At 46.4% G+C, this 25407-nt stretch overlaps 2 protein-coding genes across 5 annotated transcripts in view; both read right to left on the bottom strand.

Annotated features, from left to right (window-relative positions):
* NRK (Nik related kinase) overlaps positions 1-17899 on the bottom strand; it is an 80680-nt gene extending 62781 nt beyond the window's left edge. For 3 of the 4 annotated variants that reach the window (XM_015860734.2, XM_015860736.2, XM_015860735.2), the window contains exons 1-2: positions 17621-17898; positions 14205-14270 (exon numbers count right to left, since the gene is read on the bottom strand). In XM_015860734.2, the coding sequence (XP_015716220.1) occupies positions 14205-14270; positions 17621-17677 (123 nt within the window). In that variant the 5' untranslated portion in view covers positions 17678-17898. Of the gene's footprint in view, positions 1-14204; positions 14271-17620 lie in introns of all 4 variants that reach the window. The other variant, XR_004307040.1, reaches the window with a different exon arrangement.
* A 1373-nt stretch (positions 17900-19272) lies between these two features.
* The window catches only part of IL1RAPL2 (interleukin 1 receptor accessory protein like 2), a 305577-nt gene continuing 299442 nt past the window's right edge, over positions 19273-25407 (bottom strand). Inside the window, exons 11-12 of the mRNA XM_032444395.1 lie at positions 23952-24009; positions 19273-23676 (exon numbers count right to left, since the gene is read on the bottom strand). Coding sequence (XP_032300286.1) covers positions 23996-24009 — 14 coding nt within the window. The 3' untranslated portion in view covers positions 19273-23676; positions 23952-23995. The remainder of the gene's footprint in view (positions 23677-23951; positions 24010-25407) is intronic.

Raw genomic sequence — 25407 nt, 5'->3', positions numbered from 1 at the left:
CAAATCCCAAGAACCACCAGATGCAGCTTTTTTGTCCAGTTTTTTTGTTTTGTTTAGTTTTTTTTTTTTTTAATTTTAAACTCCTGCCGTTCCTATTTCCTCCCATTGTACAAGTGGAAATGAAGATTGTTTGCTTTGCCTAATGTTTGTCTGTGTTTGACTGCAGAGCAGTGGGAAAACAAAACGAAACAAAGGACTGAATTCAAGCCCTTGTGCAAACACGTATTTGAGCACCTACATTTCTGCAGTATTGGTATGTTACTCACTTGATCAGATTACTGTCCTGGAGCAAAACATGAACCACTGAAGGCTACTCCATTCTTGTGTAAGATTGGACTAGAGATTTATCTCTAGGGATTTTAAAATCTGCCCTCAAAGAGGTCATCTGTGTTGCGATTAGCAAGGTCAAGATACACACTAAGAAACACCAACCTGAGAAAATACCATGCTAGCCATAACATGACAACAGAAGACTTATCTGTGACTTACTTGAAACCAAGGGGCAGCAGAACATCCACTGTCACCTTTGGCACCTTTACCTCTAGTAGAGGAGTCTGGGAGGGGAGACATGAAAAGCTGCCTGTCCACTTCTCCTCTTTTCCTCACACTTTATTTCCTGGGACAAAAACCCTGTGTCTAAATATCAATATTTACACAAATAGTTATTCCAGTAGCCTTGCCATTCACTCTGGATTGAACCAATTGTCACATCTCCTGACACCTACTGAAGCCCACCACCATTCCAGCCCCAGAAGCCTTGTGGCTGGAGACAGGAATGCCTTGTGCAGCCTTGTGCCCACGAAGCTCTGGGCAGGAGCCAGTCCCTCTCAACACCTGCAGCACCCAGCAGGACCACTACGCCAAAAATCTGTAGGCTCAGGAAAATGAAAACATTGAGGGAAATAAAAAAAAATTAAAAAAAATAAATAAACTGGATCTCACTTTGCTGACAGGCCTGCTAAGCAGTTGACTGCAGGGAGAGGTACAAATCCCTCCACCCCAGTGACTCACATCCATCCGTTACAGAACTGTGGGACGCTAAAGAAAACCTCCATGCTGCACATCCCTGCAACATGAAGTCATGGGTGGTTGGAGGCATCCCACTGGCCCAATCCTGCAGAGGAGATCGTGGCAGGGCTGCAGGTCGGCTGATAGGCAGCCAAGTTTTGGAGCAGGCATCCAAAGGTGGGACTTTTGGCTCACCAAAACTACAAAGCTCTGAAGGTCAAGCTGTGCAAAGCAATTACAAACCTTGTGCATGAGATTCATGTTTTAACCCCATAACACAGACTTCCCGAACACATGCTAATAAGCAAGGCTTTAACTTTGCATGTACACTAAGATCTCAGTTACTACGTGACTGAATTTTCAACAATTCTGATTAAAAAGTCCTTCAGCACTCTTGTGAACAATAACAGTAACTCAGTTGAATTTCATGTTCTATATAGTCACACAGGGCTCTTGTAGTCTGAGCCTTTCCTCCAGTAGGATAAATCATGACCTACAGTTCCCTTTACCTAAGGTGAATCCTGAAAGCAGAATACTTCATGAAGAACCACTGTTGAGCTCAGAAGGACTAAGATCTGCCCAGGGAAAGGATGCATGTTTCAAACACCAGCTAAGAGCTGCTACTTTCCAATGCTGCATCTTCCAATCTTCTGTAGGGATTGAAGTCAGTTGTGGCAGACAGAGAAACGAACAGTGAACTCCCGAGTGGAGAAAAAAGAAATATAAAAAGCAAACACAGAACCAACCCAGCGGAATAACTTCACAAAAATAGCTAAACATATTATAGCCAAAGAACCACAGAGCGTTAAGCATCACGGACTGGTAATTACCAGTACGTACAAAAGAAAAACAAAAGAAAAAGAAAGCAGCAGCTAAGCGTAGGAAGAACTGGCTGCAAAAGGGATAAAGAATTTCCTGTGCCAACTGCAGGAGAGCTTTACCAGCTCCCTGAGCTGTGATCTGAGCCTTGCCCTGTGCGTAAGATCTGCCAGCAGTGCTCAGGGCAGAGGAAGCCCTGGATGCACAGCTGTTGGTCCCAGCAGGCAGGGCCTGCCTCATGCTGCACAGCCCCAGCCCAGGGTCTGCACTTCCATGTGTGCTACAGCTTCCACTGAAGCCAAAAGAGTATTCACTGCTGGATTCGTTGCATCTGGATTTACACTATAGAAGCCAAATTTCTTTAAGTGAATCCCACTTTGCGCCCAGTTTCACAACCCAAAACTACTGCCCACTGGAAATTAATCTCATTTGCTTAGCTCTGAACAATACCTACTCGTTTGCAGATTCTAATGGCAATAGGCCGTCCAGACAGCTGCAGCCCATCACAAAGCAGCTGTCAAGAAAGAAAAAAAAACCACAACAAAACAGAACAGCAAAACAACCTAAACATCCCACAAGGCATCCAGTGAATGCAGGCAGCTGGGAGGAGAAATGACTCTATCAGTAGCAGTGTGTCTGTAACCTGGTTTATGTGCACAATACAAACTTCCAAAAGTGGCACTCCTGCCCAGACACCTTCCTCTGATTGTATTCACATTAGACTCGACTTGGAAAGTTTAACCTTCCACCAGTTTAAAAACAATTTCCTTTTGCAGCTTCCTTATGTGTTCTGTCATCCACACCCAGAAGCAAAAATGCACCACCAACAGCTTGTCACTCCTTAGGATACATTTGGTAGTAAGTCCAGAAGAAAAACTGTGCAGGGCCAGCTAAAATCCACAGCAGTGCCAATGCACGTATTTAAATATCACAAATGCTAAGTCTCCATGAACAACAAAAATGTCTTTCAAGAAAATAAATCGAAGAGCATACAAAAACAACGCGTGAGCAAATCTACTTCCTGAATGTTTTCTATTGCCTTCTAGTTTCTGAACCTTTGGGGGCAGAGAGGGATATGGAATAACAAGAGATCTGCAAGCTTTCCTCCGGTATCAAAGCCAGACACTTAGCCAAGTTTCTTGCTCTCCTGAGAAAACTAGGCTTAGAGGACTGTGCTGCTCTTGCATCCACCCGTGCTTTAACCCATCAACACATTTCAACCCCAACTGACAGACAGAAGCCACAAAAATGAGCAAAATCCGATATGCTCTGTGAGAACTGCAGATGAGCCTCCCACCCTCTGAAGAGGAAGGCTGCAGCATGGCAGCACAGCTCCCTGCAAGTCCACCCCAACCTGTGCCAGGCACACAGGAAGACCACAGCAGAGCCAGGCTGTGCCCATGGGCTAGCACAGACTATGAAGGACTCAGCAAAGGAACTGGGCTGCCGAGGTTAGGGGTGAACAGGGTGAGGAAGGACAAACTTCCAAGCAACTGCATTTTGTTAGCTTTACAGTTTCTTCCCCATCTCCCTCTCCCTCCCAGAAAAGTATGAACTTCAGGATTTCCTTTAATGTAAAAACGTATCATCGGTGCTTGCAGGCTTCTCACATTTAGTCTTAGCAGTAACACTATGAAAGTGCTATCATGTTTGCACCACCGGAGATTATAGAACATATGTATTTTTGACATCTGTTTGCACAAGAAAATAACTATATACCATAACAGAAGCACTAAAGAAACCCAAACACCAGCAGGGAAGGGGTTCTGAAATCAGGCAGGAAATGGCTCACCAGCACTGCTTCTTATTTGCCACTTATCTGCCTGATGAGTACAAGGTGAGCAACCTCCTGTCACTGTTAGCATTTTACATCCACTTGGAAGAAATAAAACAAATGACATCACCGGAAAAGGACTGGAAATAAACAAAGTTCCAAATCGTTATTTTTAAAGACTTGGCTCGCACACGTGGTTGACCCAGTTAAATTAGAAATGTATTTCCAGCTCAGTTTTGTTAAGCGTGGACATGCTCACTGGCTTGCATCACTTTTGTTTGTCATTTCCTTTTTGCTGATCCATCCACACTGGACATCATTTTCCAAAGTGCTCTGCATAACTCTGGCCCTGCAGTTTCACAGTGGCTTTAACAAATGAAGAAATGAAGACAGATTAATGCTGAGTTCTTTTACCTGTTGCAACCTATGGTAAGGAATCTGCTTTAGTAGGGAGGTTGGACTTGACGATCTCTTGGGGTCCCTTCCAACCCCTGTAACTCTGGGACTCTGAATTTTCCCCTACCAGGTTTGAAGATTTTTGCTGTTATTGTTGTTTTTAAACAAAGAATTTGGTTTAAGAAAGTCAGCAGTTAACACTGGTGAAAAGCCTGACCGGAGCAAGGCTATCCTTACAAACCAGGACAGCAAACATGGGCCAGAGCCAGGGGTGGGTGCAGTTGGTGGTTTTGTCCTTGCAGCAGCCATACACAAGGACATGCTTCTGTGGCAAGGCAACAACCTTCTACCTGCTAATGCTTCCTATTGTTTTTGCCAAGGAAGTCAAGAATAATAATGTAAGAAGCTATTTTCTGCCAAACCACAGGAGCGCTGTTGTTTTACTTCATCACCAGCTCCATGCACACACCCAGTTATGTAAAAGCAGCAGCAGAGATCGTACAAACCAGCCCAGAGCAAGTGGGTTAGAAACTCCAAGCCTGAGAAGTATGTCTGCAGAAATGAGTGACTACACAGATGGTAAACACAGATATGGTAAGCAGAATAATGGGGGAAAAAATAAAAAATCCAGAGGCAAAATGCTCCACGTCATCTCATCTACTTCATACCCTGCTCACCAATGAAGCTTCCTTCAGTGACGATGAATAAACACAGGTGTCTGCAGCCAGGCCACAAGCCAGACATGGCTTATCAGATCCCAGCCAACCCTAGGAACACCTAGAGAAGAGCACAGTCAGCAGCCTGCCCCGGGGGGTGAAAAGTGCAGAAGCAGCAGCTTCCCCGTTTCTCTTTCTGTTCATGCTCCCTGTTCTATAAAGAGGTCTCTGGAAATGAAAATGCTTCACGCAGTCTCTGGGGACTTTTTGTAAAGCACAATGGCTACAGAAAATGAACAGTTTAGATAAGAAGGCACTGTATAATGCCATTACTTGCTTGACAGCAAAGGAAGCCAGACAGGAAGGAAAACCCACCGCTGCCATACATACATCAGTAATCAGAGAGAACAACACCTCTGGAAGTTCCAGTAGTGTTTATACATAGTTAGATACTACCAGAAAGGCTTCATAATCAATCAATAATCACAGATTATTTTGCACAGTGACATCTCCATCCCCATCTCCTCCAGGCCGACAATCCCAGTCCTGCCTCAGCCCAGAGCTGGGGACAGCCTAGTGCTGCTACTGCTGTGCCTGTCAGAGTTGCACCAGGAGCCCATCTCAACAATATAAAGCATTCTATACTAACAACATCAAAAAGCTTGCCAGAATTCTGTGCTGTAAACAATACAACAACCCCAAAAGCTCAGAGAGCAATGCTGCCTTTAATCTACTCATTGCAACACTCAAAGCCCATCTGTGCGGCAGGCAGGATCAGTGCCATGCAGGCTCCAGGCATCACCCTGGGCTGACAGGGTGATAGGCTCTTTCTTTCTTTCCTGGTCAGAGATCTGTAAAATTGAAAGAAGTCAAATGACATTAGAGGAGTTAAACAGGAATCTGCTGTGCCTCCAAGCAGCCTAATGAATGCATCAGGTGTTTTGTAAACACATCTAAATGCTCAGTCCCCAGCAGACAACACATGCACGCCTGTATATGCAGATTCCTGTGCAACAGGATAACACTAAATTCAACATGCAAGCCATGGACACAAATCATGCAGTCTTTTACCAAGTGGGTACCTAAAAACTGATGCGAAGCAAAGAAAGGAAGTCAGGAAGAGAGGGAAGGGTGAATCCTGAACCCACTCTCTCCAACCTTTATTCTCCAGCATGCAGGATGAGAGACCTGAGTTTCCAGCTTTTGTTTTGCAACTTCCTTTATTCCAAACACTCCCAACTGAAGTCTTTCAAGTGTCCAAGAGAGAGGAAAGCTGGTGCTTCTCTTCATTCCTTCACTCTTTCTGCATGTTTGGGCATACTTACAGATGGTTGGCTACAAGACATTTAGTTTCTCTAGACCTGATCTATTTTGGCCAAAGAAACTATCCCAGCTGGGCAGCCAGAAATCCACTGCATCCTGTGCACGTGCCCCGCTCCTACTGCCAGCAGTGCGTGTAGGATGGAAACCCTTCACCTCAGCAGTGGGACTCCTCAGTCCACAACACCCACCCCTGCCCTCTGATATTGATATAAGGGAATCAGGCATCTGCTAATGTTATTTGGCTTCTGAGTGCAGAGCGTTTGTAAAGAAGCCTCTTACGGTAAATATTTCATGTTAGACTGGAAAAAGCAAATATTAAAGCTCAGAATTTTTCTCCTGGTTCTTCTTTTTTCCCATGTTACAAGACAACATCACGGACAATCTGTGTAAATAATACATTACAGAGTCCATTACCTAAACCACAAGCATATTTATTTTATATTGTTTTTGTTGCATATTTTAGTACAATTGTTCACATGTTTTAAGCAAAGAATAAATGAAGAGTAGAAAAATCTACTCTAGTAGAAAAAATCAGTAAATTGGTTACTTTTTTTTTTTTTTTTTTTTTTTTTTTTTTGCCATTACTTTTAAATATCAGGAAAAAATCCACGCCAAAATATAGTATAAATAAGAAAGTTAGGAAGTTCCTCAAATTCAGTAACATATATTTTCTGAAGACAACCATGTGTTTCACTTACGCTCTTTTCATCAAAAATGTCCTGCGCGTGACAAAAAAAATAAATAGAAGAAAAAACACCCAGCACTGAAACTGCTGCTGATGAATGTAGTGAGTAACTGTAGTCAGATAATGGGATTTAGTCAATTCCAGTATCCAGCAAACTCAACAAAATGCCCGTATGCTGCCAATATTCTCATATTCGGTTGTAAAAATTCCTCACAAATAAGAGCTCATTAATATTTACGTGCATATTATGGCGATGCCAAATGACTCCAGTATGACAGTGCCTTCTTTTAGAGCACGCAGTGCTAAAGACAGCCTATGAAATATTAAGCATCCCGCTAAATTAAAATGTACGTTCAGATGAAGGAAGCAAACAAAATGCGATGCTTTGACGTTTCTGAAACAAAGTTTCCAAATGAAAGCCAACACGTCTCATAAAATGTTGCCACCAAGGCTCCTGTTGAACTCAGTGTGCTCTGACTCGGATGAAGCCGTTTCCGAACAGTGTGACATTCGATAAGTGGCTGCTAACCATTCTACAGCTAGCTCTGCAAGTAGTACCAATTCCTTTCAAACAGAATCACCAGGCACTTGACAATAAATTAAGGATTGCTCCATTGGAAGAGCTGCAGTCAGGCAGAGAGACCTGGTCCAGACACTTTTTGAGCACCCAGAGTTCCAAGGCAGCTCAAAGCCTTGGCTGATGCTTTGGAGGCCTAGACAAGTAACAGCACAGTTACTTGTTACAGTTACAATAACCCCACACTACAAACAGCTGAAAAACAGTTTCTCCTTCATTTTTATTCCTAAGACCTATATCTGCAGCTCTGCCCAGGCCAGGAAAATTAGCACTAGCCAACAAACTGAGGGCAGCTGAACACCAGATAAGGGAAGGATTTTTATCACATTTATGGACGTTATAATTTAAAATCACTTACTGAAAATTGCAATACAACAGAATGCATCAGGCACCTCTGCCCACTGCCTCAGCAAGCTGTCCAACCCAGCTGGCAATGAACCAGCTTTCTGCCCCACTTCCTTCCCCCCCTCGGAAGGATGGGATTACTGTCTGTCCGGCCAGGTTTTGCTGCTGTCCACCCAAGCAGCTGCGGCTTGAATAGCTGTGCTGTGGCCAGGCACCGCCCCACCTGGCTCAGAACCCAGCAGGAAGACAAGTGCTGCTTTCCGTTGGGTGCTGGAACTGCAGCACCCCAGGGAACCCCCCAGAAAAGCCACGTAACAAAGGGGTGGCTGCTGCTGCTGCAAATCAGCTGCAGCCCCATCCTGAGTGCAAGGATTGACCACAAAGCTTCCTGACACAAGTACTTTTATCTGCTGCTGAATGGTCATCAGAGGGCAAAATTACATCTCTACAGTTACAAGGAGGCAGCTGGTAACACAAGTTCTCGTGGAGCATGTCCAGAGACAAGCAACAGAGCTATGAGGGCTCTGGAGCACAAGTCCGATGGGAGCAGCTGAGGGAACTGGGATGGTCAGACTGGAGCAGAGGAGGCTCAGGGGAGATCTTAAAGCTCTCCACAGCTCCCTGAAAGGAGGTTGTGGTGAGGTGGGGGTTGGCCGGGATTTAACACCTAAAAAACCACATTGACTTTCTGCTGTTTAAAATCAAGAAACATTGTTTCACCTATTGAGCCAATAGATCCGTCCATGCCCAGGGGTTTTTTTGATCGTACCTGGCCTACTCATCATAAATCTTCTCTTAGCCCTGCCAATTCTCTTTAAGGAAGAGAGAACAATAAAACATTTCACAGTAGTTAAGACACGGTAAAACATGCAAATTGCTGGCCACTGACCCATACCTTCAGGTGGGCACAAACCTGCTGAGCACTCACTCATATAATCATTGGGGTCTGAAGGGACCTTAAAGCCCACCCAGTTTCAACTCCAGCTGCAGAATGGGATACATCCACCAGCTCAGGCAGCCCAGGGTCCCATCCAACCTGGCCTCAAACGCCTCCAGTCAGAAGTAGTGAGACCTCACTCAGCTATGTGCAGGACTGGGGAAATTAAGAGGCTGAACCTGTTTTCTACTGTGCTTAAATTATCACCAGTGCTTTATTTATTTATTATTTTTTTGGATATTCTCTTAGCTTCAAAATAGCATGTCCCAGTGCCACCATCTGAGCTCAAAACGCCTCCTGTTTATGACAAAAATGCACTGCACTGCACTCTCCCGTGTGGACTTTCACATTGAAAACATGCAGGAGCTGGAAGTGGCAGGCCTGACAACAAAATATTTGCAAGGATTTTACTATTCTTTAATGGCTGATATGGCACATCTAATTATTGTATGCTGCTCCGCTCACTCAAAGAGTCTTTACTGTATTAGAAGCACACCACAGCTGAGAGGTCTTTTTTTCACATTCTTACTCTTCTATTTTTGATAAACTAGCCTCACACTTAAGAATCTTAATTGAATTCCACTGAAATATTCACTAACTAGAACCAGGACTTCATGACTTGCTAATTAATTCCACATGTATGAGCCATTATTTTAAATTCCCATGCTGAATACTGTTTAGCATTACCATGCAATTAAGCAGAGAAGCCAAGATTAGGGGGAAAAAGAAAACCAACCCTGAAAAAAAATTGCTACTGAACCCAGGTTCCAACAACTGAATACACACAAGTTATGTTACTTCTTTTACTTATATATATATATATATGTATATATATGTGTGTGTGTGTATTATATATAAATATTATATATATATAATATATATATATATTTATATATATGTATAAAAGATATTTATATCTATATATATAAAAGATATTTTCACTACTGTTTTGCTTATTCTTCAAGTCACTTATGTACTATCTAGCTGGTGACACTGATGTTGGGTATGATGCATCCATTGAGATTAACAAGTCCTATACACACCACCCAGATGTAAAAAGCCATCAGGAACATAAGGCATAGAGTACTTCAAGTCTAGAGAGAACTCCCTTCCAAGAAAACACAAGGGTGAATTAAATAAATTAATTTTAGGTAAGCTTTGGCTGCTTTTCAGCTCCCAGAATGTCTCCCCTCAAGAGCTGGAAGCATAAGCAAACCTTACTGAATTGTTACACAAGTACGAACTTTGATGAAGCTGAGGATTGAGGAAATAAGATCACCACCAAATTGTTCACCATGGACAATAATATCTTAAGAACTGGCCCCACTGGAGTCATTAATGAGAAGCAGTTTGAGTACCGATGCCCTTAAGCAGCTTCTCAGATGGTTTAATGAGAAGTCCAAGACAGAAGATTCCAGCACTGGCCATGTACCAAGTACTACCAAAGAGGATGGTAACCCCCCTAGGAACACTCAGCCTCTGAGATGTGCTGATTTCAGTTCATAAGCACCATAGCATGTCAGATCTCATGACAGTGGCACTAGCACACATTAAGTTTAGACTTTCTCCTGAACAAAGCCCCTACTGCCAGGATGAGCAGCTCATCTCCATTGTCTCCTCACACTGCTGAGCCCAGGACACGCACATTGACCTGCTGACTTCAGACACTATGATGCAGCAGCACTTTCGTATACACTGCTGTCTGCCATTAACTCAATTTGCAGGTTGACAAGATCACAGAACCATAGAATGGCCTGGGTTGATAATCAACAATGCTACTAAAAAGCCTAGTGTAGCAAATGAATAGACAAACAAACACTCCTACCAACCGTTTGAGAATCAGAAGCAGCGTTCTGTCATTTCTATAAAGAACAACCACTTGTTTGACCAAAACCTCAGTGCCTTGAAGGCCGAGATTGGCTTTAAAAGCGTAACTGACCACAGATGCTAACAAGATGCCCTGAGATGATGTGACATTTGTAATCTCTCTTGGCAGCGGTTTGGAGAGTCTGAAGTTGCATTTCAGCTGAGAGAAGCATCCATCATGTGGCTGCTCTTGACTGCCCCAAAGAGATCTCTTGGGAGTTTTCAGCCTATTCGCATTCATGTTCTGGACTGCACTGGGCACCATGGTAATGCTTCTTAACTTGAACCTTCCCTCAGCTGCCTGAGGCACTGCCATCACTCTTCACAACTTAGCATGGTCTTGTGATCTTCCCATGGAGTATCAAATCTTCCTGAAAAACCACACTGCTTTTCCCCTTGCTCTCAATTGCTTCAGCCAGCTACTCAGTAAATTAATACAAAGAACTCGGCAGACAGATGGCAAATTAAGATAAAGTTGTATTTGTGCTTCACAACACCCCTGCCACCATACATCAACAGCAGAGTAACAAACCACTCACATCAACCACTGAAGTCTGGTTCAACGCCAAGAAGCAGCTGTATTAAAAAACAGAAAGGCACTTCCCTATGCAGACCTGCTTCCTTTACATATCCAGCATCTTACCTGCCAGAAAACTGACCCTGCAATTAAAGCAGAGCACTGAAAATCAAAAGACAGAAAGCACATTAACAGGCTCCTATGGAAGCCACCCACAATGATGAGTATGAAACTCTGAGCTGAAATCTTTGTGAAAAATAGTATTTCACATGCATGCACAAAATTACAGTTTAGTTACTACTAAACACACCAGAATGGACAGAGCTACAGCTGAGACCATTCTGCATCAAGGCTGACAACCAATTGCCATCCAGTTCTTCATAGCAGTAGAGTAAAAACTGTGAAAGGAAAACAAGAGCATCCCTATAAAGTCCTGGAGGTAGTGGGAGTGGGTAAATGATTATCCAGATGAGAACATTGCTAGCTCTCTATTGCAAGACAGAGCCTTGGGCACACTAAGACCAATGTGCTCACCCAAAGTGCTTGTAAAGGTACTACCTCTAACAGCACACAGCAGTGTCACCATAATGCAGCAACTACTAGCGAATGAAAAAGATGCTGTTATCTCCTACATTGCTTCCCACAGCTCTAATGCTGCTGCAAAGGACACTTGCCCACAGCTTCCCCAGCTTCTTTGGGAAGCAGTTACAGGGCAAGGGGACTGCAGCTCAGAAGGGAAGCGAAACCTCAGAGTTTGCGGGTGACACCTTCAGCAATCTCAGTTCCTCCCAGAGGACAGCCCCAACCTCACGGCGGAGCATGGGAGCCCGGGAACTTCTCTTTGCAATTAGTGCAGATGGTGCAGGGGCCTGGATACCTCCTGACCTGCACTTCAAGCCTCAGGAAGCAGGGGCATGAAAGAGCAAGTATGTGTACTTCTCCAGCTGCCCCAAATACCTCCACTGAAACAGCCACCGCCTTCCCTTCCCTGGTCTCACCCAGGACTGCTCCACGCATGGCTCTATTCTTCAGACTTCGGCACCTGGAAGCATGTAATTAGTTGAAAAACTCATCTGTCAAGAGATAACGAAGCCTGAGTCTCATGTCTTCTAAGCGCTATCTGAATTTTTAATATCTAATTTATTCTTTTCCAGAGGCTGAAGTTGCCAATGCCGGCATGGTTACACCCTACTACTGCATAAGCTGTCAACAAACCCTCTAGCTTTCAGGCAGTTCTTACATGCAAATCCTGACTTTATGACATTTGTAGGCAGCTCCAGCTTTATCACCAGTACTATTTATACCCCTTCCATTTCATTTAGAGGACACAGAACTGGAACTGGTCTGGAACAATTCACTACAAACAACATCCTCCTCCAACATATCTGTTAAACAATGTTTTCTATATCCAATGATAAATCCTCTGAATTTTATTTTCATTTTTACACAGCTGCATTTATTAAAACACTGAGTCATCTTCAGAGCCAAGCAAACAGTTTACTAATCTTGAACATACTTTATTTAGCCTGAAATATGCTTTACTTTGATGAAGTGTGATGCTACATGTATCTATTTCTGAACGCATGGAAGAATCTGATGCCTACAAAAATGAAAACATGCACTAGTGACATGACAATATATTTGGACAACCAGGATTGCTTTATAAATTTTTATGATCTCAAGCCTATACTCTAACTAGATAAACTACAAGATAATTACTGCATTCCCTAACATGACCCATTAGTCCTAGCAGTGAAAAAGCAAAGTGAATGCCACTACCCAACTTCTAATGGTCCCTTTAGAAGCTGTGGTGCTGCAGGCTGGGCCCTGGCTCCTGCACCTGCTCATGGTGCTGCCATACTCCCAGACCTAAATCTCCTCATCCACAGTGAGCAAACCTCGGTCTCGCATGTTCAGAAGAGAGCAGCCTTTGGGTACAGTTTTTAATCTTTGTTATCAATATTCCTTACTTGTTTTCCCAGCGGATGCCTAAGTGACCCACACCGTCACACAGAACATTTTCTTTGGCAGCAGAGGAGTGAGCTGCACTGCTCCTTCCTGCTCCTGCCATGATTAAGCAGCTGATTCACTCTCCACATCCTTACAAGATGAGCAGATTGCATTTTTTTTCTGCCAGTATAAAATAAATCTAGGCAAGGAAATAAAGGCGTCCTTCAGAGGCCACTTGGGAGCTTTCAGACCTTCTACAGGCAAATATGTCAATGGTTTAACCAACACAGCACCCCTGCATGTCTCCTGGCTTCACACAAACTATACAAACCCCCCAAGTTTTCATCTTGAATTTCATACTATTCAGTATCTGAATGACAATCTCACAAATGACGCAGACAAACAGTTACACAGGAAAGAATCTGTTTCTGCCAGACAAATAAAATAAACACATATATGGGAAGGCAGAAACTTCCCCAGACTGCTTCTGCAGGGGATCTTCCAGAATCTTTGAGAACGTAGCTATAGTTTCAAAGTAGGAACCAAAACGTGATCACAGCAGATCACAGCCAGAAGATGGACTCTGAAGTGCAATGTGTGGCCAAATGCTGGGGGCCCAATGTTAAAGCTCACAGCACAGCAGTCTGGAGCAGCAGGACTTGGGGGAGAACAGCAACAGACAGCTTCCTCTGGTGCTGCTGCTCTTCCTTTCTGACCCCCCTGATCCAGCAGCATGGCCCTTTCCTTCCTTCCTGTCTTATTTCTCCAAATCAGAGCAACACAGACCCAGTGCCCTACTTTATCCCTTAGATTGTTCTTCACAGGGAAAGACCACTTCCTTAGGCAAGTTCTCACACCTCAAAGCATGCACAATGCGCGTAACATATTATGGCAAGACAAGGCTTAATTGTTGCAGTTTGGTGGCCAGTAGGCCTGCTTTGACATCACCATGACAAAGGTAACAGTGAAAGTAAACACCTGGTGGCCTGGCTACTTCACACCTCTGCAATGGAGAGCAGCACTGCATCAGCGTGTGCAGGGCTCTCACACACCCCAGGCCAAGTTCAGCCATCACCAATTTCAGTTGTGCCAGCCGCCTGTCAAACAGTTTTGAGGAAGAAAAAAATAACCACAGGACAGAAGACGCAGGGCAGAGGGAAGGCCATAGCAGAGCCAGCAGCCAACTCATCTGCAGCAGGACGTGAAAGCAGGCTGGAAGGAAGGGCACAGATGACGGAGATAGATACACAAACCAGGCTGCTGCTGGGACAACACTGTTCTGTTCCCATTTCTGCTTTAGGAAACATGGTTTTATTGAGATCACCATCATAAAACAAAGAGAAGCCCAAACCTTATAGACTTGTCCATACGTCCCATTGCCAACAACCTGCACCAGTTCAAATATTCCCGCAGGGTCCTGCAAAAAGCAGAAAAAAAAAGAACATTACTTGCAGCAAAGCAAACACATGGTAAGAGTGGAAACGTTCACAATCAAAATGAAAATGACTGTGGCATGTCTCTTAATGGTGTGTATTATACACTAAACATGGAAATAACTAATAAATAGGAGTTCAAGAAACATGCTTCTATTAAAGTTTCCAGTCAAATTGCTTGAGATAACTCAGGAGATTCAAAGTATGGCAATACAGCAGATGGAACAAATAAATGGGAATGCGTGAGGAATATGAGCATTCAATTGATTCAGTTTAGCAGTTGAGTAAGCTTTAAAAAAGCTTTAAAATGCAAAGACAATCTGGAGGCTGAGCTGCTGTCCTCTGCTATGAAATGCTTGGCATCAGAAAGGCAACAAAGGAAAGAACCTCCATAATGGAATAGAAAGGTGCTACACAAAGCTCAGGCCTGACTGCCTTCCAGAAAGGAGATGAAGCATCCCAAGCGATACAGGAACAACACACAGGCTGAGAACGCTCAGCTGGCTGTTCTGCAAACATAACAAGGTGAATTTGAGCAAAGTCTTGGCTTTGAACCCAAACCAGATCACTGTAAGTTTTCATGAAAGATCCACATGCCAGCAGTCAGTGTGCCATGTGAGCCAGTGCATGCCCTGCTGGTTTAGCATCAGTTACCCCAATGCCAGCCACTGCAGCACCTCCCCGGGAATGAGATCCCACAGCCTTACATATGAAGGAGAAACATCCTGTTGCAAGGAAACGTTTGCTCCTGCATGAGTGAGCACATTAAGAAATCTGTACCTTCAGTTTAAACTCACTTGAGATCCGTGTAAAAACATTAAGAACTCCAGAGACCAGTTTCCTGGTTTCTGACTGAGCCATTTATCAGTCTTGCTCATTTGTTGGGATGATTTCATTGCAAGACATATATAAAGTATTATTAGTTCCATGTGTCAGTTTTACCACATCTGTTTCAGCAATCTATCGTGTCAGTCAATGCCTATCAGCACTGCTGAGGGCTGTGATACAAAAGAACAGCCTTTATCTCCAAACTTCAATTTCTGTGACCCTACGTTCTCCACTCCACTTACATGGTATTCTTTCAATAGAAATATTGCCTTCTTTGTATCTCATCTGAAAACTTTTACTTACAGAATATCCCAGAGGAAATACGTGGGTGTTTTTCTGAGCAGAGTCTGCCCTCCCTGGCACGACTGTCATGATAAATGGCAGCAGCTTCCACTGCCAGGACAACACAACAGGGACTTCCACAGCTTCCACAAGCCAAGGAATTCGTGAATTCATTTGATTTTGTCTTCAAGCTAAATGAGTTTTAATCCTATATTTCCTGGACTGTCAACTTCATGCAACATTTGCTCGTGCACGACACCCCACTGCTCACATTGCTCCCCTGGGAAGCTTGCTCTCCCTTCCTGCCCCTCTCCTGCAGAAAACAGTGCTGCTGAATTGCAGTGCATGCACGGGGCACAAAGCCTGGAAGAACCTAAAGTGCCTTTTTCAACCCGAAGGGTGTTACCATCCCTCTCACTTAACTGACTGCCCTGCCCTCACTCTACTCCTCCGCACTTGTTTATTATGCAAATGACTCACGTGCCCCAAAATCAGTTTCTCACTTTCCACTCAATTTGATTCTGATTTAGCATCTGAATAGCTCACTTCAGGCTAAGCCCAAACGATTACCTAAATAAATATTAGCGTTAACTTTAGTATAGCTGAAATCCTCCCCATCCTCGCTGGCCAATGGAGCACTAATGCCTCTAGTCTCCTCAGCTCTGAGCGCAGCCAAAATACTTGTACATTTCCCTTTTAATCAGGATGCGGGAGTGGACTGAGCCTTGTTAAGACTCATAAAGGATATTAATTTGGGCTCTCACTTCGGTCCTTGGACTGCCCTTGTTTGCTTGGCCATCAGCATAGTATCCTCTGCTGGCAGAGCCCCCACAACCAGCCAGCTTCCTAATTAGCTGGGAGCCAGCACCATTGCTGCTGCAGTGCTTCTTCCCAGCTAGCATTTGTCCCATGGTCCACCTAATCCTTCCCAGCCAGCTCCTGCACATCACCAGCTTCACTTTGACAGATGCCAACACCTTGGCCTGGACATCCATCACTCTGAGGTTAATTACTGTAAGGTACAGCACCATATGGTGGGCTTCTTGCTTTCCTGCAAGTTCTCGGCAGAGTGCTTTAAAGGCAGCAGCACATCTGCTGGCACAGAGGCACCACATCCACTTCCACTGCATGGTGGAATGAAAGCCCACATGTGCAGCAGGAGCCCAACCAAATGCATTACTTTGCAGGTAACAGGAGCCAGGTGGCTGAAGCCCAGGTTTCTGTGCTGGGCACTTTAGCAATCAGTGGATTGTTTATCAGCTGACTGCCCCAGTGAACCTGCACTTGGAAAGTTTGCAGTCACCACTGTCACGGAGCAGGGCTGCACGAGGATGCTCCTGCAGCATCTGCAACTGCAGCCCAAAGCACCTTGGTCCAGGAACAGGGATAGGCTGCAGCGAGCACCCTCAGGGGCAGGGCTAGTGTGTGCTGGAGAGTGACCTGGTGCAGCTGGCCAGATGTGCTGCCCTGGGACCCAAGGGTGGGGGGAAGGGAAGCGGCCATCCCTGCTTGGTGTGCATGGGCACAGCCCAGCACTGAGCAGATTTCCCCACCAGGTCCTCGTCCGTTCTGCTCAGGACCAGGCCTGCACTGTGCAGCCTCAGGGAGCCTCTCCTCGTGCAGGGCTGTACACGAAGCCTGCAGGCTGCCCGCAGGACAGGCTTACACTGGCTTCTTATCACTTATTGAAGGAGATCAGATTCAGCTGCTGAGCCCAGAGACTCGCGCCGCTCGGAGAAGAGCTGGGCTCAAACCCTATTCCCAGCCAGCTGCTCCGTGCCAACCCCGCGGGCGCTCCCGACCCCGCTGCCTCCTTTCTCTCTGTCTCCTCTCCGGAGCACCCTCCCCACCATGTGATTTCGTGCAAAGCCTTTTCCCAACCCTTTTTCTCGGGTATTTTTAGCAGCAGCTCGCTGCGCTCCCTCCGGCCGCGTTCCGCCCCAACCCAACGCTTCCCCCCGCAGTGCCTGGAGCCCGGGGCCGGGGCTGTCCTGCCGGTGCCTGGAGCAGCGCGGAGCCGTCGCACACTCGGCGGGGCGGCTGCCAACGCGGCCAGACATCGGACAACACGAAAAGACAAGGAGAAGCGCACGGTCACGATGAGGAGCTCAGAGTAAAGCAGGCTCGGGCTGCCCGCTCAGCTCTGCAGCTTCCCTCCCGGCGCTATTTTCTCCAGCGTTATTTTCTCCAGCGCTCTCCCTCACGTCCCGCTCGCCGCCCTTACCCGCAGCGCGGCCAGGTCGATGCCGTCCAGGCTGCGGGCGGCGCACTCCCGGGCCATGGCGCCCCGCGGCTTCAGCTAACGGTCCGGTCCGGTCCGCCCGCCTCGCCTCAACCCTCGGCCCGCGGCGGCCCGGCCGTGCTCCGGCGAGCGCAGGGAGGCGGGCATGCCCGCTCCGGAACGCCCTCCCCGCTCAGCGGGCCGGGAGGCAGCCCCAGGGCCGGGCGGCCGCGGGTAACTTTGGCGGAGACATTTCCTCGGGCAAACTTTGCGAGGAAGTGACGCGGGGCGGCGTGCCGGGCTGGGGGCCACCTGCACGCCACGCGGGGGGGTGGGGACGCGCCGCCCCACGCGCTCACGCCGCTGCCTTCGTTCCCTCGGAGCGCGACCGTGCGGCAGCACCGGCACCGCGCCGTCAATGGGGCCAGGTGCGCTCAGAGGCACGGGTGAGGGCGTTCACCCCCAGGCTGAGGGTCCCTGCGTGCAGCCGGCAGTGGGACACTCCTGTGCGGCCACAGCCCCGCTAGTGCTGCATGCATGCAACGGGTGTGCGCTGTAGAAAGGGAAGTGCAGCACATGGGGACCGAACATCCCCCAAGGAAACTAAAGAAACTCAGTGCCCGGGGCTGCAGAAGCTCCCCCAGCCCTCTGCAGACCGCAGTAGCTCAGCCAGCGTGCTGCCTGCTTCCTCTGGTGTTGTTTGTGCCCTTACTACAGGTGTGAGGTTTGCAGGAAAAGGAAAAAATAGATAACCCCTAACAGGGCAGGATTTCCTGTCTGCAGGAAGTAAACAGCTTCTTCAGTGTTGGTTTCAGCCTGCGTTGGGCAAACCGACTCCTTTCGGCATTTCTCAATCCTCTGAACCGTAAAATTCAGAGCAACTGGCATTCAGCAGAGCTGGACACGGGGTGCTCCGTGGCTCCAACCTACAGCTCTGCACCAGGGGTCTGGGAACCTGCAGACCTGGCTCTGCCCTCAGCCCTGTGCTTTGCAAGCTGCTGCACAAGGACTGAGGGACGGGGCCACTGCTGCCAGGGAGCCTCTTCCCACGTGGTAGCACACACAGTAGTTTGCAGCCCTTTAAAAATGAAATAGCCTTGTCAGTTCCTGGCAGCCACACTAGTTTAGCTGCACAGGATATCCAAAAGGAGACCGAGCAGCTTCCTTCCCCGGCGATTCCTGAATGGACGGGGTGAGGTACCACCGTGCTGGTTTGTACAGGCCAGCACACATCCCCATCACCCTGGCAGCACCAACCTCTCCAGCTTGGAGAGCTGGAAGTTTGGGAACGATGCATGCAGCCTGGCTTGCAAATTTGTGAAATGAAGAACAAGATGATTTATGGAAATAAACCGAACTCATCGATTTTATACTGCTGCCGTCTGCTGAGCTACGGGTTATTCCCTCCTTTCATCTGCAAAGTTGTCTCTTCAGTCAAGTGGCGACCGCTGTAACTGCTTTGCAAGGAACGGTAGCTATATGTTACTGGGTCATCAGATCCCAACGGGTTTTATGAATACCATAATGAATTTCAGCCCAACATCTGTCTGCTCTCTGAAACAGATGCAATTATGGGGAAAAAATAGCTGCCGCCGCTTTGCAGGCAGATTTCTGAGAAGGGAAAAAAAAAAAAAAAAAGGAATAAAACACAAAGCAAAGTGACATGGCACAGTTTAATCACTACCACATTAAACTTAATCGGTAAAAATACAATGTGGCGTACACACAACTCCTTTTGTGGGAAGAGAAGATGAGATGTGGCAACTTCACTGACACACAGAGGCCTTGTTGACATTTAGAACATCTCGTAGGCACAACTTTGATTTGGCTAAGGAAATGCTGACCTCGGATGACTCAGTTTGGGGTTCCCTTTTATCCAAGCCACTGAAGTTTGGTGGTTAGCTAAGAGGGAACTCGTCTCTGAATCACCCTTCGTTGGAGGGAACTGTCAGATTACACAAAGCAATAAAAATAGGGAAAAAATGGACATGGGGCTTTGGGCTTCAGGGCGGGATGTTTGGTTTTGGTTTGCCCCCTTTCACCCCAGAGGGAAGAAAAATCCACCAACTTGAGGCAGAGCTGACTTTCATGTACTTACAAAAACAAACAACCCTAAACCCTTAACTTTGTCCTATGTTTTTACACTTCTCGGTTCCCCATGTCAGCCTGAGCGCATCCTCAGCGAATTGAGTTCTTCTGTCATGTTGCAAGCCTAACTTATGCGTCAAATTGGGTAATTTTGTGAGGCACATCTTCAGCTGCAAAAAAAAATGCTTACCTCATTGCTCAAGCCCAGCCATGCATCTGGAGTTCCCAAGCCCCTACTTCTCCTTTCTTAGAGGAAAGAAGAAAAAAAAAAAGAGTAGAGGAGGATCTGTACTTTAGGAGGCCTCCTCCAGCCCTTTGGAATAGAACCTACCCTCTGTGACCCACCAGACATCTCCAGGAAAGTCTCTCTATTCTCACTCCAATTTCCATTTAGTTCCAAGCTGCTTTTCATCTTGGTACTTTGGCAACTTTGAACACTGCAAACACGCTTGGATGCCCCAGTGCAGTGCAGAAGCCCTTCAAATCCTCTTATTTTCCTCAAGGGAAATGCAATCCTGTCTCTGGGATGTTGCCTAATTTTGTATTTGTGTGTGAGCGAGACTGCTGGATAGGGAAGCTCATATGAGCCTTGAGCAACAGTGTCCTCTTCCAGCATGAACTCATGAATAAGTCCATGCATTTTCCTGCAGATCCCTGCCAGCCCCATCTACACATCTGCTATCAATCTTTGTGCATTAACACCCAGTGAATGGTGGTGAATGCCTTGGTACCACACTGTACTGGGTGTTGTGGCTGCATGAGCAGAAAAGTCAGATGCTCCCACTTGGCTTTGGTGAGATGGGTTCTTGCTCCAGTTCCACTCTGTGCATTGTGAGAAAGGTGCTGCAGGTTTGGACTCAGTGCAGGGAAGTGGCTCAAACATTTCACAACCAAGGATAAAAGAGCTTACTGTGCCCATCTTGAGCTGAAGCTTATTAAAAGCCCAGTGACTTGATATTTTCTCCCAAGGAGAAAATGGTGAGCACTTCAATTACAAAAGGCACGATGAGAACCAGGAGTTGAAGCAGAAGCCAAGCAAAGAACCAAAGCAGAAACAGAGGCTGTATATGTGGACAGATCAGTTGGTTCCCATTTCTTTCTCTAGTTCCTAGAGGAGTGCTTGGAGCTCCCCAAGGACAGTGGCTCCCAGCAACTGCCCAGGCTGCTCCCAAGCTTCCAGCAAGGAGAGCTGGGGATTTCAGCCCGCTTCCTTTTTCACAGCAGCTTAAGTTCTTTATGGAGTTTAGCTCCATAAAGCAATTAAGCACCTTTAAGTCCTTGAGCCCTCATACCTTCTCTGAGCAGTTTGCGTGCCAACCCTGTTCTAAATTGAGCTTGCTTCTCTGGGACCTGAGGTCTGACAGGGCCATGGACAGCAGCTTCCCAGAACCATGCCAGGCACTTTGTTACAACAGCCTCATTTCTGCTGGCAGATGCTTATGAGTTTGGAAAATGACAGTTTCACCTTTAATTTTTGCTTTCCAAAAGGCCTAGTTCCAGGTCACAAAGTCATAGATGGCCCACAAATACATATGCTTTATCTAGTGAGAGTATGGGAAAAGCAGCCATTTTTCTCATTCCTATGCCCAGTGTGGTTGTGTAGACACAACTGATGTGGCCAGCATCGCATCCCAGAGAGCAGCAACACCAAGTCCCACCCCAGAGCCAGCCCTGCTTGTCCTTTTTCCTATGGATGAGTCTGTTCTAACAGAAGGGAGACACTGGTACAGTCATCTGGTATTTGAATATGAAAGCCTATCATCAAGTCTCCAAATAAGTGTTTTTATTGGAAATATCTTGAAAGATGGAAAACCACATTGTAAGATCCCAAGGGAATACCCATCACCAGCCCCCTTAGTTTCCTATAGGACAAATCTCGCACAAGTCTATGCAATTGCATAGGAAGTGTTTAGGTTTGCATGATAAACATAAATAAAATCACTGCACATCTCCTGCTGCAGCTTTCATAGACATTCTTTTTATGCAGTTACCCTACACTGTTACCTCATGCTGAGATGTAGTTGTAACTCCTGCACAGGGTATGCAGCAAGCTGTGACCATGGTGCGGCTCTGTGAGCAGTTGTGGATTAGCAGTCAGTGAACACCGAATCTTCACTGTGACTGAAAACCCCACTGACTGCCCAACTTGCCTCTGTCAGTGGCTTCCCATGATGGGCCCTGTCCCATCATGGCACTGGGTACAGTATGTCATGAGGTTTAATCACAGCCTTAACCTGAAGACCTCCCACCCTAACATCCCCCCCAAAAGAGGAGTGCCCGTAGCAGATCCTCCCCACAAATGCAGAGGATATTTCAGACAGTGAGTTTGCCTTCAACCCAAAGCTCCCCAAGGCCTCACAGCTCCTGCTGAAGCCCCCTCAGCACACCTGCCTGTGGCCCAGGCTGTGTGTACCCATCACACAGACAGGTACTGTCCTAGAGCCTCCAGAACAAGCATCACCCCAGGGCTCACATCATGGCCCACACCAAGCTCTGGTCAGGCAGAGGAATACAGCTGCCAGCACCCTGTACAAAGGGAAAGCCAGCTGTGGCTGGCACTGAAGCTCTGCTTTTTCCACAAAGCCTTTGTATGGACCCTTTCCTCACAGCTTGAAGAGAGAAGAGGTGTGGAGAGAGTTCCTGTACAACTCAAGGACAACTAGAAAGCAGTTGTGGCTATTGCCAACATTTGCTGTGTGCCCACTTGCTGCATTGCAAGAGGAGCTGCAGCATTGTGCAGCAATGCCCTCTGCTGTGGTCCATCACCCTTCCTCTAGAGCTTTCTGCTCTGTTGGTTCTAAAGCACCCCAGCTGTAGGTGCTTTTATTTTATTTTATTTTATTTTATATTTTATTTTATTTTATTTTATTTTATTTTATTTTTTCTCTTTAAAAGCAGAAGAAACCCTAACTAACTTGCAGTTAAACTCTGTCATATTGAACCCTTTTGTTCTTGTCCTCTTGTCTTGTGCTACCCTGTGGAGATCAATCATTCTCCTTGCCCACACATGCCTTACCCCATTTGCTGTGTTCTGTGGGCTGGTGTTGGTCGTGTTTCTGTGAACAATGCAGCCGAGGCCCATGCTTGTATTCCCACTTGCTTCTCTCCTTTTGGCTCATTTGATGACTCTCCCATACTGATGCTGTTTCTTCAGCCATATTTAATCCCCCCTGAGGCCTCCTCCACTTTTTCAGTGCATATGCTGGCATTAAATTATCTGCTACCCTGTCCTAATTTCCACATTGCAAATACAGAAAGGATAATCATCATTTATATTTTTTCTTTTTTTCTCTCCCCCCCCTTGCTGTGTCCCTTTGCATTGTTTATTCTTCATCAAGATTGGGAGGGCCTGCAAGTCTTTTCATGACTATTATTTTTTCCACATGTCCAAGCTCAAACTGAGAATGAGAGAGTTTCCAAGCCTGATCCTGACTTGGCCAGCATTTCTGTTGCATTTTTCTTTTTAACCTTTTGAGAGCATTTTCTGTCATCCCTCCTCACTTTGCAGCTGTGACGCTGGAGGTGCCAGGGGTGGGTTGGAGCCAGGTGCTGAGACCTACTGCAAGGACACTGCTTAGCAGAGAGGCACCTGAATTTCACTTAGGCTGGAACCTGCTTGCAGCTGGATTCAGGAAGGTGCTGGCCATTACGCTGTCACTTCCGTGAACTTTGGTGCAGCTCTGGGCCCTTTTGATAGGCTTGAAAAGTACTAAATACTTTCTTGATGTGAAATCCAGGTGGGACACTTGGTTTTCTTCTTTGGACAGCAAATTAAAACCACCAGTTAAGAACTAGCATGGGTACAAGACCTGTAGAGTGCAGGTATTTTTTTGTCCTCAGTAGAAGCTGTTGGACCAGAAGCCAAATGTTTGGTGAAAGTGCCATCTTTTAAGCTGCTCAGATTAGTGGGAAAATCCTTATTCAGAGGAATTGGGTACAGATCCCCAGGGGCTGCATTGCCTCGACTCTGGCTGTAGAGTAGTACAAATTACAGCAGAATATCATCATTAATTTCAGCTGTCCTGTTCTGGCAAATTATCATTCATCTCCCAAAATGGATATCTCAGCAGGAGACCTTTATTTTATCGTCTTAGCGTAAAAAATTCCCACCGGTACCTCCCTCTCAATTAGCAGCCTTTGATTTCTCTGGGGAAGTCGATCTTAGATGTAGTGCTGTGACTTATGCCTGACTAACAGCACCAAGACCAGACACAGCACCAGGACACTTTTACATTCCAATACGTACCTGCCATCTCTCACCAAGGCCTTGCCTGCCTGCTCAGCAGTTAGTCACTTCCTCCAGCCTGTGGGGAAAAGAGCAAAATTGAAAAGGTTTTGCTGTGTTCCCACAAAACACACTGCCAGTGCACCAAATCTCTGCTGTTCTGTATGCAAAGCACCCAGGGTGCAGCTCACACCTGACCTCAGTGTCATTACAGTCTTTGCCTGACTGGAGGCTTCACTAGCACCTTACCTGGAATTATGTCCCTGGATTAGCCAAATGCTATAAAATGTAATTTGCAATTGTTACAGTGAGCTCTGCTGTGATGTGTGGCTGTTCACCTGAGCTTGGCTTGCCTCAATTGATTTGTGGAAAAATACCTTCCACATCACCATTTGTGACTGCTATTTAAGAAGCTTAAATATTAAAATAGTCTTGAGGAGGTTTCCTGGGGATGCTTTAGACTAATTTTGATGTCACATCTTTGCCGTCAGTGCAGTTCAGTCTTAGAGCTTGCACTCACCTCTTGCTGAGCGAAGAGAAAAGGCAGCCAAGGGAGAGGCCCAGGCCCGTGCACTGGAAGCTACCCCAGACCCAGCACTGCCACACCAGAAGCAGCCATCACATGGTGCAGCCTGAAGCAAGCACTGGCATTCCACGGGGACATATGGCTTCATCCCATCCTACCCACACCTATCTTGGCTTCTGCTGTGGCCCACCCAAACCACAGCTCCTTCCTTGGGCTCTCCTGGGGACAGATTGTGCTTTACAGCCTTACTGTAAAATAACAAGAAGCAGGCTTCTAAAATCAGGAAGTTTCTCCAAGAGTCTTCTGTGCTTTTACTGTAATTGTTCCATATGCTCCTGTGACCTCACCTCCACCCTCCAAAAAAACCCCAAAAAAACAAAAAGAAAGAAAGAAAAGGCAACTCCCACCATCCCTGAGACTCAGCAGAGCCCTCTGCATATTAAAGGAGAAGTAGAGGCTGCCAGCTCCAAATCTGGAACTCTTCTCTTACATGCTTGTTAACCCTCGGGGTACAATGGATGAGAATTACTCTCTTGCAACATTTGCTTGGCTGCCAAAACGGAAAAATGATCAGCAGCTCAAAGGTTGCACTGCTGTATTTTGCAAGAGAAGTCCTTGTCTTGGGCTGCCACCGTTCTGCTGCCTGGAAGCAACACTGCCCAGTCCTGGCACTTGTGGTCACAGAGTTCCTCTGCTGCCCTGCAGACACATGCCCTCTCCTGCTCCCAGTGAAGAAGTCTCCCACCTCCAAGCTTAACAAGCCCAGTTCCTTCAACCTTTCTTCATAGGAGAGGTGCTGCAGCCCTCTGATCATCTTAGTGACCCTCTTCTGGACCTGCTCCAAGAGCTTCATGTCTTTCTTGTGTTGAGGGTCCCAGGCCTGGACACAGAACTAACAGAACTCTGCACCACTGTAGCTACCATTGAAATTTTAGTCCTCTGCATTCCCAC

Source organism: Coturnix japonica, chromosome 4 (assembly GCF_001577835.2).
Source record: "Coturnix japonica isolate 7356 chromosome 4, Coturnix japonica 2.1, whole genome shotgun sequence".
Lineage (NCBI taxonomy): Eukaryota > Metazoa > Chordata > Aves > Galliformes > Phasianidae > Coturnix > Coturnix japonica.
The sequence above is the reverse complement of the archived record's forward strand: the minus strand, read 5'-3'. Positions and strand labels throughout refer to the sequence as shown.